The 16,290-nt window shown below is 35.7% G+C and overlaps 1 protein-coding gene across 3 annotated transcripts in view; it reads left to right on the top strand.

Annotated features, from left to right (window-relative positions):
- The window catches only part of LOC109807946 (beta-glucosidase 18), a 30,606-nt gene extending 16,815 nt beyond the window's left edge, over positions 1–13,791 (top strand). For 2 of the 3 annotated variants that reach the window (XM_083065535.1, XM_083065536.1), the window contains exons 11-12: positions 13,134–13,242; positions 13,360–13,791. In XM_083065535.1, coding sequence (XP_082921661.1) covers positions 13,134–13,242; positions 13,360–13,606 — 356 coding nt within the window. In that variant the 3' untranslated portion in view covers positions 13,607–13,791. Of the gene's footprint in view, positions 1–183; positions 5,708–13,133; positions 13,243–13,359 lie in introns of those variants that run through there. The other variant, XM_083065533.1, reaches the window with a different exon arrangement.
- The last annotated feature ends 2,499 nt before the right edge of the window (positions 13,792–16,290 follow it).

The following is a 16,290-nucleotide window of genomic DNA, read 5'->3' as shown; positions in this document are numbered from 1 at the left end:
TTGCCAAGTGATAGGTTTGCGAAAATCTTCATCAAGTTTCTGGCGCCGTTGCCGGGGATTTGGTGCTATTTAGTAATTCTTAATCTTGTGATTTTGTAATTGTGTAGATAATTCATTTTGTGAATATTTATAATATATAGATATTTGTCTTGTTGTGTTTTGTGGACTTACCTTGCTGTGCAGACTTCTTTAAAAGTGTATGCGAGGAAAGACTCCAGCCGAAGAATTGCATTTTGATCCCGAAATTGAAAGAACGGCAAGGAGGAACAACAGTAGAACAAGAAGGCTGAGACAGTTAGAGAGAATCCAAAAACAACAGCAAGATCTTCTGAGTTCTTCTACTTCATCAAATCAACCACACTTCGAAACAGAAATGGCTGAAGAGGGAACAGGTGGGCCAGGTAGGCAGCCAAGAAGAACCCTAGGCGATTATGCACAACAACATGGTCCTAGGCATTTTTCTAGCATTGCAGCTCCAAATACTTCTAGAGCAATGGAGATGAAGCCTGCCTTCCTTACCTTGGTTAGCTCACAACAATTTGCTGGCCTTGATCATGAAGACCCATACTCACACCTTTCAAATTTCTATGAGTTATGTGGAACTATGGGAATTCCTGAAGGCGATGAGGAAGCTGTATATTTGAGGTTGTTTCCCTTCTCTTTAACAGGAAAAGCTAAAGTTTGGTTACAATCTCACCCAAATCAGAGTTTGACAAGCTGGGGTGATGTGGAAAACAAGTTTGTGAACAGATTCTATCCATCATCCAAGTATATTAAGGCCAAGTCAGAAATTACTACTTTCAGGCAAGGTGCAGATGAACCATTTTGTGAAGCCTGGGAAAGATTTAAGTCATTGCTTAGGAAATGTCCTAACCACGGGTTTGAAGATATAGCTCAACTCAATTTCTTTGTGAATGGAATCAAGCCTGAGGTGAAGATGTTATTGGATGCTGCAGCTGGTGGCACTATGATGACTGTGAGTCCAGAGGAAGCCACTCAAATCATAGAATCTCTGGCATCTTCTGATCACCAAGCAGAGCATGGGAGACACCAATCTCATAAAAGAGGAGTTCTTGATCTTAGCACTAATGATGCAATCCTTGCTCAGAATAAATTGCTGTCCCAACAGATCGAAGCATTGACTAAACAGATGGCCAAGATTCCACAACAGCTTCATGCTATTGCTTCTTCTTCAACCCAACAAAATCCTTCCTTAAAATGTGATTTTTGTGGAGGAGATCATCCCAATGGTCACTGTTCAGAAATTCCAAATGAAGAAGAGGTCAACTATGTGGGGAACCAACAACAAGGAGGTAATTTTAATTCCCGTAATTATAACACTAACAATTATATGCAGGGAAATCAAGGTTGGAGAAGCAACAATAACAACCAAGGTTATGGATGGAGGAATGAAGCTGGACCATCCAATAGGCCACCACCACAACAACAACAACAACACCAGCCTGTTTATCCTTCTGTGCATGAAAGAACCAGCAAATTGGAGGATACTCTGAACCAGTTCATGCAGGTGTCTATGAACAACCAGAAGAATACAGAGGCATCCATCAAGAACTTGGAGGTGCAGGTGGGTCAGCTAGCTAAACAATTAGCTGATATGTCTAAAGGCCCATTTTCAGCCAACACCATGACCAACCCCAAGGAGCATTGTAAATCCATAACAACAAGAAGTGGGAAGGTAGTTGGTGCAGATATTGGAGTGAGTGAAAAAAATGAAAGTGAGAAAAATGAAAAGAAAGAAAATGTTGAATTGAGGGAGGTTGATGAAGAAAGTGAGAAGAATGAGGAAGAAAAAAATAAGAGTGAGAGTGTAAATAATGAGAAAATAAGAGAGAAAAATGAAGTTGAGAAGGAGAAGAATAAAAAGAAGGGCAAGGAAGTTAGTTCTACTGTTCCTATTAAAGACTTACCTTACCCTCATGCCCCATCTAAGAAAGAGAAGGAAAGACAATTTGCAAGGTTTCTGGACATCATCAAGAAGCTGCAGATTAATATTCCTTTCACTGAAGCCATGGAACAAATGCCCACTTATGCTCGGTTCATGAAGGAATTGTTAACCAAGAAGAGAAGAATTCTTGAAGAGGAGACTGTGGAGCTTGAGGCAGGTTGCAGTGCTATTATACAAAAGTCTCTACCTCAAAAGTCCAGAGACCCAGGCAGTTTCACTCTTCCTGTATCAATTGGTAATCTATCAGTGGGTAAGGCACTTTTAGACCTTGGAGCCAGCATTAACTTAATGCCTTTATCCATGCTAAAGAAGATAGGAGAAGTGGAAGTGAGACCTACAAGAATGACCTTACAGTTGGCAGACAGATCTATTAAGCTTCCATATGGCATAGTGGAAGATATGATAGTAAAGGTCGACAAGTTCATGTTTCCAGTTGATTTTGTGATCATGGACATGGAAGAAGATTCGGAAGTTCCACTAATTCTGGGCAGACCCTTCATGAAGACAGCTAGAGTTATCATAGACATGGATGATGGAAAGCTGAAGGTGAGAGTTCAAGATGAAGAGGTGAATTTCAATGTTTTTGAAGCAATGAAGTTTCCTAAAGGCAATAAGGACTGTTTCAGAATTGATGTGTTAGATAATGTGTACTTGGAAACTCAAAGCAATTTCAAGAATTCATCAACATTGGAAAAAGCTTTGTCTATGTTTGATGATGATTTGGATAAAGTTATAGACAAGGAAGTCCAGGATGTGATTGATGCATTGAACAAAGGTGAAAGCTCATCAACCAATGTTCAATCAAAGGAAGAGTTAAGAAAGGAGGTGGAAGATCAAGTAGTGAAGCTGGAGTTGAAACAATTGCCACCACAGTTAAAGTATGTTTTCTTAGAAGAGAATGGTGGGAAACCAATCATAATCAGCAGCCAACTTTCAAAAGAGCAAGAGGAGAGTTTGATTCAAGTGATAAAAGCCAATGAAGGTGCTATTGGTTGGACCCTATCTGATTTGAAAGGAATCAGTCCTGCCTATTGTATGCACAAGATTCATATGGAACAGGATTACAAGCCAGTAGCACAACCTCAAAGACGCTTGAATCCAACTATGAAAGAGGTGGTGAGAAAGGAAGTTACCAAGTTACTTGAAGCTGGTATGATATATCCAATTTCTGACAGTGCTTGGGTTAGTCCTGTGCAAGTTGTGCCTAAGAAAGGAGGTATGACTGTGATTTATAATGAGAAGAATGAATTGATTCCCACTCGTACTGTGACTGGGTGGAGGATGTGCATAGACTACAGGAAGTTGAACCAAGCCACAAGAAAAGATCATTACCCATTGCCTTTCATGGATCAAATGCTTGAAAGGTTAGCAGGGCAAGCTTATTATTGTTTTCTGGATGGTTATTCAGGATACAATCAGATTGTTGTGGATCCGGAAGACCAAGAGAAGACAGCTTTTACTTGTCCCTTTGGTGTATTCGCATACAGGAAGATGCCATTTGGGTTATGTAATGCACCAGCTACCTTTCAACGTTGTATGTTTGCAATCTTCTCTGATTTGGTGGAACAATGCATAGAAATTTTCATGGATGATTTTTCTGTGTTTGGCCCATCTTTTGAAGTTTGTCTTAACAATCTCAGCACTGTACTCAAGCGGTGTGTAGAGACTAACTTGGTGCTAAACTGGGAGAAATGTCATTTCATGGTCAGAGAAGGCATTGTTCTTGGTCACAAAGTCTCTCATAAGGGTATAGAGGTAGATCCAGCAAAGGTTGATATCATCTCAAAGTTGCCACCTCCAATCAATGTGAAGGGGATTAGAAGTTTCTTGGGACATGCAGGATTTTACAGAAGATTTATCAAAGATTTCTCCAAGATAGCTAAGCCTCTTAGTAACCTTCTTATTAAAAATAACAAGTTTGATTTTGATCATGATTGTTTACATGCCTTTGAATTGTTAAAAACCAAGCTTGTTTCAGCTCCTATAATCACTGCTCCAGATTGGAAATTTAATTTTGAATTAATGTGTGATGCAAGTGATTATGCTATAGGAGCTGCTTTGGGCCAAAGGAAGGACAAAATTTTTCATGTTATTCACTATGCAAGTAAGGTGCTGAATGAAAATCAAATTAACTATGCAACAACTGAAAAAGAGTTACTTGCCATAGTGTATGCACTAGAAAAATTTCGTTCTTACCTTGTGGGTTCAAAGATCACTGTTTATACTGATCATGCTGCTATCAAGTATTTGTTGACAAAGGCAGATTCAAAGCCAAGATTGATCCGGTGGATTCTTCTGCTACAAGAGTTTGATTTAGAAATCAAGGATAAGAAGGGGTGTGAGAATCATGTTGCTGATCACCTGTCTAGACTTGTCAATGAGGAGGTGACCAGTCAAGAAAAAGAAATCTTAGAGGAATTTCCAGATGAAAAGTTGTTTGCAGTAAGTGAAAGACCATGGTTTGCTGATATGGCAAACTATAAAGCAGCAGGGGTTATTCCGGAAGAATACAACTGGCAACAAAAGAAGAAGTTCTTCAGAGATTCTCACTATTATGTATGGGATGATCCATATCTGTTCAAGATAGGTGCTGATGGCTTGCTAAGGAGATGTGTCTTTGGGGCTGAAATTAGAGATATTCTCTGGCATTGTCATAACTCACCCTATGGTGGACATTACAATGGTGAAAGAACCGCAGCAAAGATTCTCCAATCTGGATTTTATTGGCCAACCTTGTTCAGAGATGCATACGAACATTGCAAGAGCTGTGATAAGTGTCAAAGAACAGGGACAGTTTCCAAGAGACATGAGTTACCCTTGCAAAACATCTTAGAAGTGGAAGTTTTTGATTGTTGGGGAATTGATTTCATTGGGCCTTTGCCATCATCTTTTGGGAATGAGTATATCCTTGTAGCAGTTGATTACGTTTCAAAATGGGTGGAGGCTAGTGCTGTGCAAAAAGCTGATGCCAGAACTGTCATAAAATTTTTGAAGAAAAATATTTTTTGCAGGTTTGGATCACCAAGGGTGCTAATTAGCGATGGTGGATCTCACTTTTGTAATTCTCAATTGCGAAAAGTTCTGGAACACTACAAGGTCAGGCACAAGGTCGCCACACCGTATCATCCTCAAACCAATGGGCAGGCGGAGGTATCCAACAGGGAATTGAAGAGAATTCTAGAGAAGACAGTGGCCAGTTCTAGGAAGGATTGGGCCTTGAAGCTAGATGACACATTATGGGCTTATAGGACCGCATTCAAGTCTCCTATTGGGTTCTCACCATTTCAGCTTGTCTATGGTAAAGCCTGTCATCTGCCGGTGGAATTGGAACACAAAGCATTTTGGGCTTTGAAGGCTTTAAATTTTGATTTGAAGGTAGCAGGGGAGAAAAGGAAGCTTCAGTTGCATGAATTGGAAGAAATGAGGTTGCAAGCCTATGAGTCTTCTAAGTCTTACAAGCATAAAGCCAAGATATACCATGACAAGAAGATTCTAAATAGGAACTTCCAACCTGGCCAGCAGGTATTACTGTTCAATTCCAGGTTGAAACTCTTTCCTGGGAAGCTCAAATCTAAGTGGTCAGGTCCTTTCTCAATTAAGTCTGTCAAATCCTATGGAGCCATTGAACTTGAAGATCCTGCCTCTGGAAGGACTTGGTTAGTTAATGGTCAGAGGCTCAAGCATTATTTGGGTGGTGAGATTGAGAGATTCACCACCAGCACACACTTGAAGGAGCCATGAACAAACAGGGTTGTCAAGCTAAAGACATTAAATTAGCATGTTCTTGTTTTAATTGCTGTTTTAAATTCTCAGTTTAGCTTGAGTAGCAGGTAGTTAACAATTTTTGGTCAAATAGTTGCTTAATTTTAGAATGAGTGTGCTTGATGATTTGCATGTTGTGGAATATGTTTAACATTTATGATTTAGTTTAAGTTGTGTTTACGTGTTGTGTGTTAAAATGTGGGATGTTAGTTTTTTGTTTTATGTTGATGATGCATTAATTTGGGTGTTAGGTTTGTGATTATTTTGATAATGTAGAGTGTGGAGTGAAATATCTTTGTCCATAGGGAGATTTATTCCATGATGATTGTGGTGTTAAGATGGGCTGTGGCTGAGTTATATTATTGTTGATGATAATTAAGTACATGTTCAACTTAATGTCTAATGTGGAACAATAGTGAAATGCTTTGTGATGTTTGCAGTGTTGGTATAGTAGTTAACCTGAAAAAGAAATGGTAAAATGCTCAAGAAGAATGAACGTAGTGTTATTTAGAAGAGAAAAGCTTAGAATTTTAATTCTAAGACCCAGCGCTGCAGCTTTGATACCAACGCCTTAGCGCCAAGTCTCTGGATGCATCAATTAAGCTCAAAATTTCCAGCGCTGGGGCGCCAGGCTCCACAGCCATGGCGCCAACTCTCTGTTTAAGCCAATTTGTATGTCAAAATTTTCAGCGCTGAAGCGCCAAATTTCACCGCTCAAGCGCCAGGCCTCTGGAGCTCATTTCTAAGTTTAAAATTCCACAGCTTGAGCGCCAGGCTCCACAGCCATGGCGCTAACTCTCTGGAGCTCACATTTGATCTCAAAATTTCACAGCTGCAGCGCCAAATTTTGCAGCTAAGGCGCTAACTCTCTGTTCTAGCATCAATTGCTTATGATAGTTCCAGCGCTCAAGCGTTGGCTTTTGCAGCTATGGCGCTAACTCTCTGGAGTTCTCTTTTGAACTCTCAAACCTCCACAGCTCAAGCGTCAAGAGGTACAGCTAGGGCGCTCAAACTTGGACCCCTTGTGATATGTTATAACTCAGCGCTCAAGCGCCAATTTCCACCGCCATAGCGCCAACTCTCTGTTGGTGTCTTTGTTCATGTTAAATTTCAGCGCTTAAGCGCCCAGCTCCAGCGCTATAGCGCCAACTCTCTGGAGTATTTGGAGAGGTCTTTCAACACAGCGCTCAAGCGCTGGATTCTACAGCTGAAGCGCCAAGTCTCTGGCGCCAATTCTGAAACTTTGGTACTTAAAATGCATGATAAATGAAACTTTATTAAGCATTTTGAGTCACTTCAAAACTGAATCCGTCTATCTCTACCTCTTCAGTTCTCTTTTCTCCCACACACGAAACCCTCCATCTCTTCACTATTCATCTTCCTCCTCACTTTCTCACTAGAAAGTTGCTAATTTGAAGTCTCAAGACTCCATTTTTCTTCAACCATTCCACCCAAAAACACTAAATCATCCATCTTTTGCTAAGATTCAAGGTAACAGTTCTCATCTTTCTTCCTCCTTCACAATGCTCTTCGTGTCTGTGAGCTTTTCATCTTCTTGAATTCTTTTCCTAATCTCTCCTCAATTTTTGAACTTTTGATTGGGTTGGAAGTCCACAAGTGTGAAAAGCACGAATTTGGGTGATTGAATCTTCAATATAACACATACATGAGCTTTCATGTTTTGTGCTTGCTTTGTGTTTGATCAAATGCTTGCATGAGAAGGTTTTTCAATTTCAATGTGAAGGTTTGCCAACTGAACATTATTCTTATACTATCATGAACTTTGACCCTTGAACGAACAAGATTGCATTTGCATGTTGCTTTTCTTATTAACTTTTGGGTTGTTCTTCACATATTCATCAATTTTAGGGTTCTTAGATCATCATGAAAATGCAATGTGTAATTGATTTTCTTCTTGAACTGAAAATTTGACTTGAGGGTTGTTTTGTTGTGCATGCATGGTTAATTCTCATCTCTGCATGTTATGTGTTGACAAAATGCCCAAGTAAAAATTGATCTCATTTTTTTTAAGCAAAATAACCTCTGTGGTGAGTTTCAATGTGTTGCATGTGTTGTGGGTATCAATGGTGGGTTTCTCAATTGAGCATTTGGAAAAATTGGTTATAGAGAAACTTTTCCAAACAACGATTTTGGGGCTTTCAATGTATAACATGCGTTGTGTGTGAGTGATCATGTTTGTAAATTTCAGGCATGCATTGTATACAATTCTAAAGCTAAATGAAATGTACAGATCCTCATGTAGTGGAATGATAGCAATATCTCTTTTGCCTCTTGAAGAATTCTCTGATTCACTAATGTGCTAACATGGTTGCAAGCATGGTTTTGATTTTTCAGATGGTTCGTTCAAAAGGGGCAGGTACAGGCAGAAGTTCTAAAGCTACTCATGAGATCTCAGCTGATAGAAAAAGAAAGAAAGTGGTCACTTCCTCACCAACTTCATCAGCCACCCCTTCTGAGGACGAAGAAGCACCACCCTCACCTCGGCCAACCAGAAAGTTCACTTTTCTGCCAAGCCGATTTCGCACCAGGCACAAGCAACAAAGATTTTTGGATCTAGAAGGCCGCCAGATTATAGCTGAACGTCCAGTGGTTGAAATGCTTCCTCTATTAGATTTCTCGCATGAATATCAAAGGAGGAAGTGGACCAAACTTGGTGAGCCAGAAGAAAAATATAATGAAAGCATCATCCGAGAGTTCTTTGCTAATGCCTTTCCTATCCGACCTGACTGCAAGGATAGAGTCTCATGGGTAAGAGGCAAAATCATTCCTTATGATCCAGTGGCCATTAACACCTACTTGGAAACTGAGTATACTATCCCAGAACAAGATGATTATAGGAAACTCATGAGGACAACTATGGATGAAGAAATGTCGACTTTGATGCTTGAGACTTTGAGCCTGCCTGGAAGCCAATACCAAACAGGCACCAAGAGCCAGCCCACACACATTCTTCGAGCTGATCTGAAATCACTTGTGCGGTTATGGCAAGCCTTCCTCTACAGCAATGTCGTCCCACTCACGCACACCTCTGACATAACCATCTCCAAGGCAAAGCTAATTTTTTGTATACTGCTGCAGAAGGATGTGGACATAGCAACTCTAATTTCAGATGAAATTCACGCTATTGTCCTTTCTAAGCCTTCTAAATCTGGTGCTGTTAGACCCCTAGCTTTCCCTGGACTGATTACAGGTTTGTGCAAAGCTAAAGGAGTGATGATTCCTCAGCCGCTGGTTCCAATTAGGAGGAAGATAGATCATTTGTTTGTCAATGCTCGTTGCTATAATCAACGAGAGTTTCCTCGGGCTTCTCGCAGATCACGCCCACCACCTACCCAAACCCCACCACCAGCTCCTTCACCTCCAGTTCCACCAACTGGATCCTTTGATTTATCTGACATGCAGGCTTGTATGATGCAACAATTTCAGCGCATGGAGGAGCAGCACCAGTTGGAAATGGCTCATCTCCGCCATGTCCAACTTCAACAAGCTGCCAATCATCGCGGGCAGGTGGCTTTGCATTCTTATTTTTACCACTACACTCAGAATCAGGCCAGTACCGGTGAAAGCTTATATCCTTGGCCTACACCGGAGCAATTTCAAGATGTTATTCTGTGGCCTGGGGACAGTCCTGTCTTTTCAGGAGGAGGTGGTGAGCAGCATGAGCAGCCACATCTAGGTGAACAGGGACAGCGGACTGATGCTGAAATTGAACAAGAAGGAAATGATGGAGCAGAGGATAGTGAAGAAGGATTTGGAGATGAAGGGTCGTTGTCACCCACATTCTGAGCTCATTTTTGAGGAAGCAGAGTTTATTTTAAATTCATGCAATTTTAAATTTCTGTTAATTGTTTAAACTGTGGTGGTTTGTTTGTTTTGGGATTAGATGTTTAAACTTTTGGTATTTTGGTTGAATAGCATATTGGTGCAATTGTTAATGAAAAAAAAAAAAAAAATGTTTTGGGAAAAATTGAAAATCATTCTTGAAAGGTAGTAAATGAGATGACTTTTAGATCAACAAATAGTGAAAACACATCTTTTGATTCACCTTAAAATGGTTTGTTTTGAGACTTGTTTTGAGGTTGCACTCATCCAACTTTGTTTGATCATGAAATTGTGAGTTATTTGATTAGCATGGCATGAAAGATCAATAAATGAACATTTAGCCAAGCTGGTGAGTGAGAGAGACCAAACAGTGCATATATCATATATTTCCACTTTTGAGAGCCATCATCATAGCATATGTGTTTGCATTGGTTGAATCTTGAATGATTGTTCTTGTGAGAAAGTTTTGGACAGGATCAAGGCATTCCATTGTAAATAACTGAAATCTTTTTAAGCCTAGAACCAAACAGCCAGCCAGAATTGAATCTATTCTTCAAAACCTGTTTGAGCTTTAACCTTCAAATCACCTTAAACCTTTCCCAAATGCCAACTCATCACCCTAACCAAAACTTTTGAGAGTGAAATGAAAATGAATTGGGAATTAAGTTGGGGTAGTTGGTTAGAGTTGTCAAGTTGAGAGAAAATGGAGAAAGTAAGCCAATGCAATTTGAAGGGAAGAGTCACCTCTCTTTCATGTTTTTCTGCTTATAGTCAAGTGTGCTTGTTAGTTTCATCTTACCATTATCCTGCATTTTGATCTAAAAAAAAAAAAAAAAAAAAAAAAAAAATCAAATCAAATCAAATCAAGAGCAAAATAAGCAAGCACCTGTACAAAAAGTCTTAAAAGAGAGAGAGACCTCTTGAAATCTAGGCAAAGAACCTTCAGGAAAGAGGGTGTGTAATTAGAGGAAGATTTTGGGCTGAGAGATTTGGTTGGAGTTGAATATTTAGAGTGAGCAAAGTGGAGTGTTTGGTTCATGTTCATTTTACTCTCTTGAGTTTAAACCCTGTTAATCTGAAAAACCACATTCCTTTGTTAACCAAGCCTCAGTCAACCCTCAACTTAAAAAAAAAAAAAAAAAAAAAAAAAAAAAAAATTCCTTGTGATCCTTAATTTCTTTCAAAGAGTAGTACTGAAGAGATGATATCAATGCTTATGTTCATAGAAATGATGAATGGATTTGAGAGAAACACTCACCCTGGAGAGCCATTGTTGAGAGAGTATGTTCAGATATTGGTTTGTAATGTTCATGCTATGATTTGCCTTGCAATTTTTGTGTTTGGGCATGGTTGTTGTTGTGGGCACCTCAGTGAGTAGAAATTGGTTTTTGATGGTGAATTGATTGAGTGTTTACCTATTGTTGATATAGAAGAAATCTTATGGTAGGGAGTACCCTTTTTGGTTTTGATTGGTATCTTGTTGGGGACCAACAAGAGATTAAGTTGGGGTAGTTGTTGAGTGTCTTTTATGTATGATTTACACTCAACTTTTGGTACTCTTTTTGGTAATTATAGATATTATATATGTTATTTTACCCCCTTTATTTAAAGAATCAAGTTATACTAAAAGAGTAGAGGAGTAGTAGCAAAATCTTAAGGAATTTTCTCAAGTTTTGCAGTTTTTTTAGGAAGGCAGAGATCCACAGCCATAGCTGTGGATCTGGAGCTCGAGCTGTGGAAGTCTGGGAAGAATATAAAGGTTCAGAAAGTTGGAGCTATAGCTGTGGATCTGCAGCTATAGCTGTGGAAATCTGAAATGTACTTTGAAGCTCCAGAGAGTTGAAGCTAAAGCTGTGGATTCACAGCTAAAGCCGTAGAAGCACCCAGGACCCAATAAAAGCTCCAGAGACTCACAGTCATAGCTGTGGCTTCACCGCTTGAGCGTTGGAAGTTTCTTAAGATTGAAGGAGTTGTCACAGCTATAGCTGTGAACCCACAGCTGCAGCCTTGGAGGTTTCTTCACCCTGAAGGACTCTTCACAGCTATAGCTGTGAACCCACAGCTGCAGCCTTGGAGGTTTCTTCACCCTGAAGGACTCTCCACAGCTATAGCTGTGAACCCACAGCTGCAGCCTTGGAGGTTTCTTCACCCTGAAGGACTCTCCACAGCTATAGCCGTGGATCTGCAGCTGTAGCCGTGGAAATAAAAGTTACTTTTTGGCCTTGTTTTAAAGCTGATATAAAAGGGGAACATGGGGAACCAAAAGGGCATCGACGATTTTAACAGAGAAAAACAGGGGAAAAGCTTGTGAAGAAGGAAGAACGAAGGAAGAACAGAGACTTGGAAGCTGGATCCTTTGGGAACGAAGATCAACTCCATTTCTTCATCCTTTGCTTTGTAATTTCTTCTTTTCACTCTTTGATTCTGTAATGGCCATGGGTGGCTAAACTTCTTAAGGATTGGTTAGATGTAACTACTAACTCCTCTTCTTCTTAAATATATGCATTTTGATCTCATTATTTGTGTAATGATTCTTCGCTTAACGCTTATATCGGCTTGATCAACCGTTGTATGATTTTTGGCTTTTGAATCCAGTTGGAAAACGCTTTCGAAAACCCGAACTGAATCTTGCACCTAATCACCTCTTGTTCTAGGAATAGACTTGATTTGGTTAGTCACATTGTTCAAGTTATTGTTCTTAATGCGAAGTGTTAGACTCAAAACATTGAGGAATCATGTTTTGAGCTTAATGACTTTAGGATTCAACCTTGAGGAATCTTGTTGGATTATTTAATGAACGTGGAAATAATGAAATTAGAATTGCATTTATGCTAAGAAGATCTATGAGTTAGCAAGTGCATCTGAGCCAATCCTTGTTTCTTAATCATTGTCTTTACTACATTTGCCTTATTGTGTTGTTTGAATCTGTTTTCACTCAATTGAATTTTTAAACTCATTCTCTTTTAAATCATTTGAGCGAGAGTTACTAAACACGCAAATCCCTGAGGACGATCTTTAAATACTACTTCGAAACTTGGTTCACTTGCCAAGTGATAGGTTTGCGAAAATCTTCATCACCTAGCCAACCGACTACTTATAAACGAGCGAAACGTATTGGTGTGGTCGGCCAATATCAGCGCCCCTGCCAGGCTGGTTACGGATAGTTTAATTAGCGTAATACACTGGATTAGCCCCCTAATTTTCCGGGGCCCAATCCTTAATCACGGCCCAATACGAACACCTATAAATAGAGCCCTAACGAGGTATGTAACTAACTTTTAACTACCACATTTATTACGCCGAGAACTAACTTGAGCGTCGGAGTGTCTTTGCAGGCACCCCCCACCTTGCTTCGGATTACTCGGACAAGAACGAGAAGATCAAGACTTAAGACCCGACCCGCTACGACTAAGATAATTGGAGTGTATCCTAACACAGGAACAATAATCTTAGAAATCATGTGATTATAATTATTATCCTACAAACTGTGACCATGTATGTCTGGGAATTTGAGTAACAATCAATTAACAAATTTTGGATTGCTCAATAAAATTTGTTTCAGGATATTCTTCGCCACTCAAACCAGATGTGACAATACATGATTTACTACAAGATTTCAAACGAATAGAATTTCATAAAGCCTACCTTGCAGCTCTGCTTAGAGCAATAAGGTGAGTTATGAGGGATAATAATATATCATCAACATCTTTGCTTAAATTGCTTTTTAAGGTTGTTTCCAAATTCCAATTAATTTGTTTGTTGATAAGGGTTAATTTTGTTATGTGCAGGAAAGGTGCTGATGTAAGAGGGTACATGATATGGTCATTGTTGGACAACTTTGAATGGACAGGTGGCTATGATGTAAGATTTGGGCTTTATTATGTGGACAGAAATACTATTCAACGTATTCCCAAACTTTCTGTTCAATGGTTTTCTAGTTTCCTCAACAACACTAGCCACACCATCAAACAAGAAGACATGAGAGAGCAACATCTTAGAAGAAAAGATGTGAGAAATGCTGGTTTTGATTTTTAATAAGGGGATTAAGGTTCGAACTTCACAACTGGCAATTAAAATCGAAATGAGAAGTAATGTGATAACAATATTACAGAGTCCTTAAAAAAACAATGTTATAGCTGATAAAAGGAAATTATGAGTGTTTTTTTTTTTTTACAACTTTAATGAAATTCGATCATATGAACCTGTGTAACTTCAAAGAATGAGTATTGATGCTTTATCATATATATATATATATATATATATATTAAATATGAACGTTTTTATTTTTTTGACAATAACATTTTGTTATAGATTGTTTTAATTCTTTTGACTATTTATTTAAATCAGATTTTATTTTTTGTAATTATTTATGTATTAAATTTTAATATTTTTTATATAAATTATCGATAAATAAAAATAATTTTATATTATACTATAAATTATTTATTATAATTTTAAAATATAATTTATATATTTAAAAATATATATTTATACAAATTTTATATATAATTTATATATTTGAACATAATATTTATTTATATTGATTTATTATAAATATAAATTTTATTAAATAAAGTTAATTATAATTTTTCTATTTTAAAATAAAAATATTTAGTCAATTTATTTTTAAAAATATAAAATTTCGGTCTTACTATCAATTTAATATTTGTTAGTATATAATGTTATTTAATAATTTATTACCATTTAAATGATGTCTGATATTTAAAGTTGTGATATATAAGGTTAAAAAATTAAATATAAAATATAAAATATTTTTATTTGTATTCATTTTAATAATAAATAATTGATATTTATTTTATTGATAATTTTTATTTATTTATTTTTTAAAATTTTCTTATTATCAAATGTCATACTACTATTAATTAAGTACAAATTAATGTTAAAATTTAAGATTAATAAATATCAATGTGACAAAAGTCAAAATTTTATATTTTTAAAATTAAATAATTAAAAAATTTATTTTAAAATGGAGGGGTTAAAATTATAGATAAAAAAATAAAAAGATCAAAAATATAATTTAAATTATATATAATAAATATTTAATTTGTTTATTATAAAAATTAAAATATTAATTTAAAAAGGGCTGATTGGAAGGTTGTATGGTTTTATTTGAATTTTTTAAGGTTAAATCTATAGCCGTTTATAGTTTTATTAAGTTTCCAATTAAGTTTATATAGTTAAAATATTTTTAGAAAGTCTTTTTAATTTAAAAATCATTATAAAATATTTACATAATAATACTATTATAACTCTATTAATTTAAATATAAAGACTCCACCATGAGAATTAAACCGTTATCCTTGAAGTGAACCCTCACTCCATAATTGAAACACGTATATATTTAACTTAACATAATTTAAACTTTTTTAATAGATTATTTGACAATAAATATTTACATACATTTTAAATATTATATTATAAGTTAAAATTAAAGTATTATAATAATCGACTAAATAATTATCAACTTCTACGAAATTTTATAATAATAAGATTAATAAATACAATTGGTGAATTGAATTTTTTCATTATAAAAAATTTATTGAAAGTACATGTCTTTATAGATCGAATTGGATTGATTTTATGAGAAAAATTATTTGATCCAATCATTTTTTTTTTTTTTAAATTTATCATTCAAAAATTTAAATTCATGACCCAATCCAATCAAAAGCAATTTGGATTGAATTGAATTTTTATTTTAATACTGTTTTTAATTTTTAGAAAAATTATTAAATAAATCATAATATATATATATATATATATATATATATATATATATATATATATAACCTATTTATTTCGTTTTGTTCTAAATGAACAAATACTGATGTTATACGAAGCTTTAATTTTAGAATAGTCATTCATCGAATGTAATTAAATTTAGTGGTCCTAATTGTAATTAATTACGAATTAAATCGTTCATATTAATATCATTTATTATAAAATTTTGAAAATTAAGTATATCCTAATTTTGATAATCACAATAATATTAAATATTATATTATCTAACTTATTTCTTTTTAAGTAGACACTTTAAAATATATTTCACAAATAATAATAATTAAAAGTATTAATGATTTACAAATATGTAGTTAAATTTAAAATGATTATATTTAAGTTTTAAATATGTCTTTAATTTCTACAAAATGAACAACTTTTAATTTTGCTCCTTGCAAAAAAAATTCTTTTATTTTTCATTCATTAAAATTTCAAGTAAATATTTTTGGTCTTTTAAAAATGAGTAATAATCACTATATTTTACTCTTAATAATTATTTTAAGATAAATAAACAATACTTATTGAAAAAATATTTTTTAAGAATGGGTGTCATATTATAGCCAGGGTCAAATTAAAATAATAATTTTATATTTTAAGAGATTAAAGTCAAATAAATATATATATATATATATATATATATATATATTTTATGTAAATTAGATTGAACCAATGCCAATTATTAATGGATACTGAAATATGACAATAGCATTTGATCAGATCCAACCAATTTGACATCAATTATATTCAATAAATTTAATTATATTAATGGAATATATAGTTGTTAACCTAATCAGATTTCATATTAATCATATCAATCTTATACTCACTACAAGAAAATTACATATTAGTGAGGGATTATTCCCTCGCTATTTCCTCTCTAATCATGTGCTAATCAGATTTGTGACGGAATAGTGATGAAATTG

The sequence above is a fragment of the Cajanus cajan genome, chromosome 10 (assembly GCF_000230855.2).
Source record: "Cajanus cajan strain Asha chromosome 10, NIPB_CcT2T_4, whole genome shotgun sequence".
Lineage (NCBI taxonomy): Eukaryota > Viridiplantae > Streptophyta > Magnoliopsida > Fabales > Fabaceae > Cajanus > Cajanus cajan.
The sequence above is the reverse complement of the archived record's forward strand: the minus strand, read 5'-3'. Positions and strand labels throughout refer to the sequence as shown.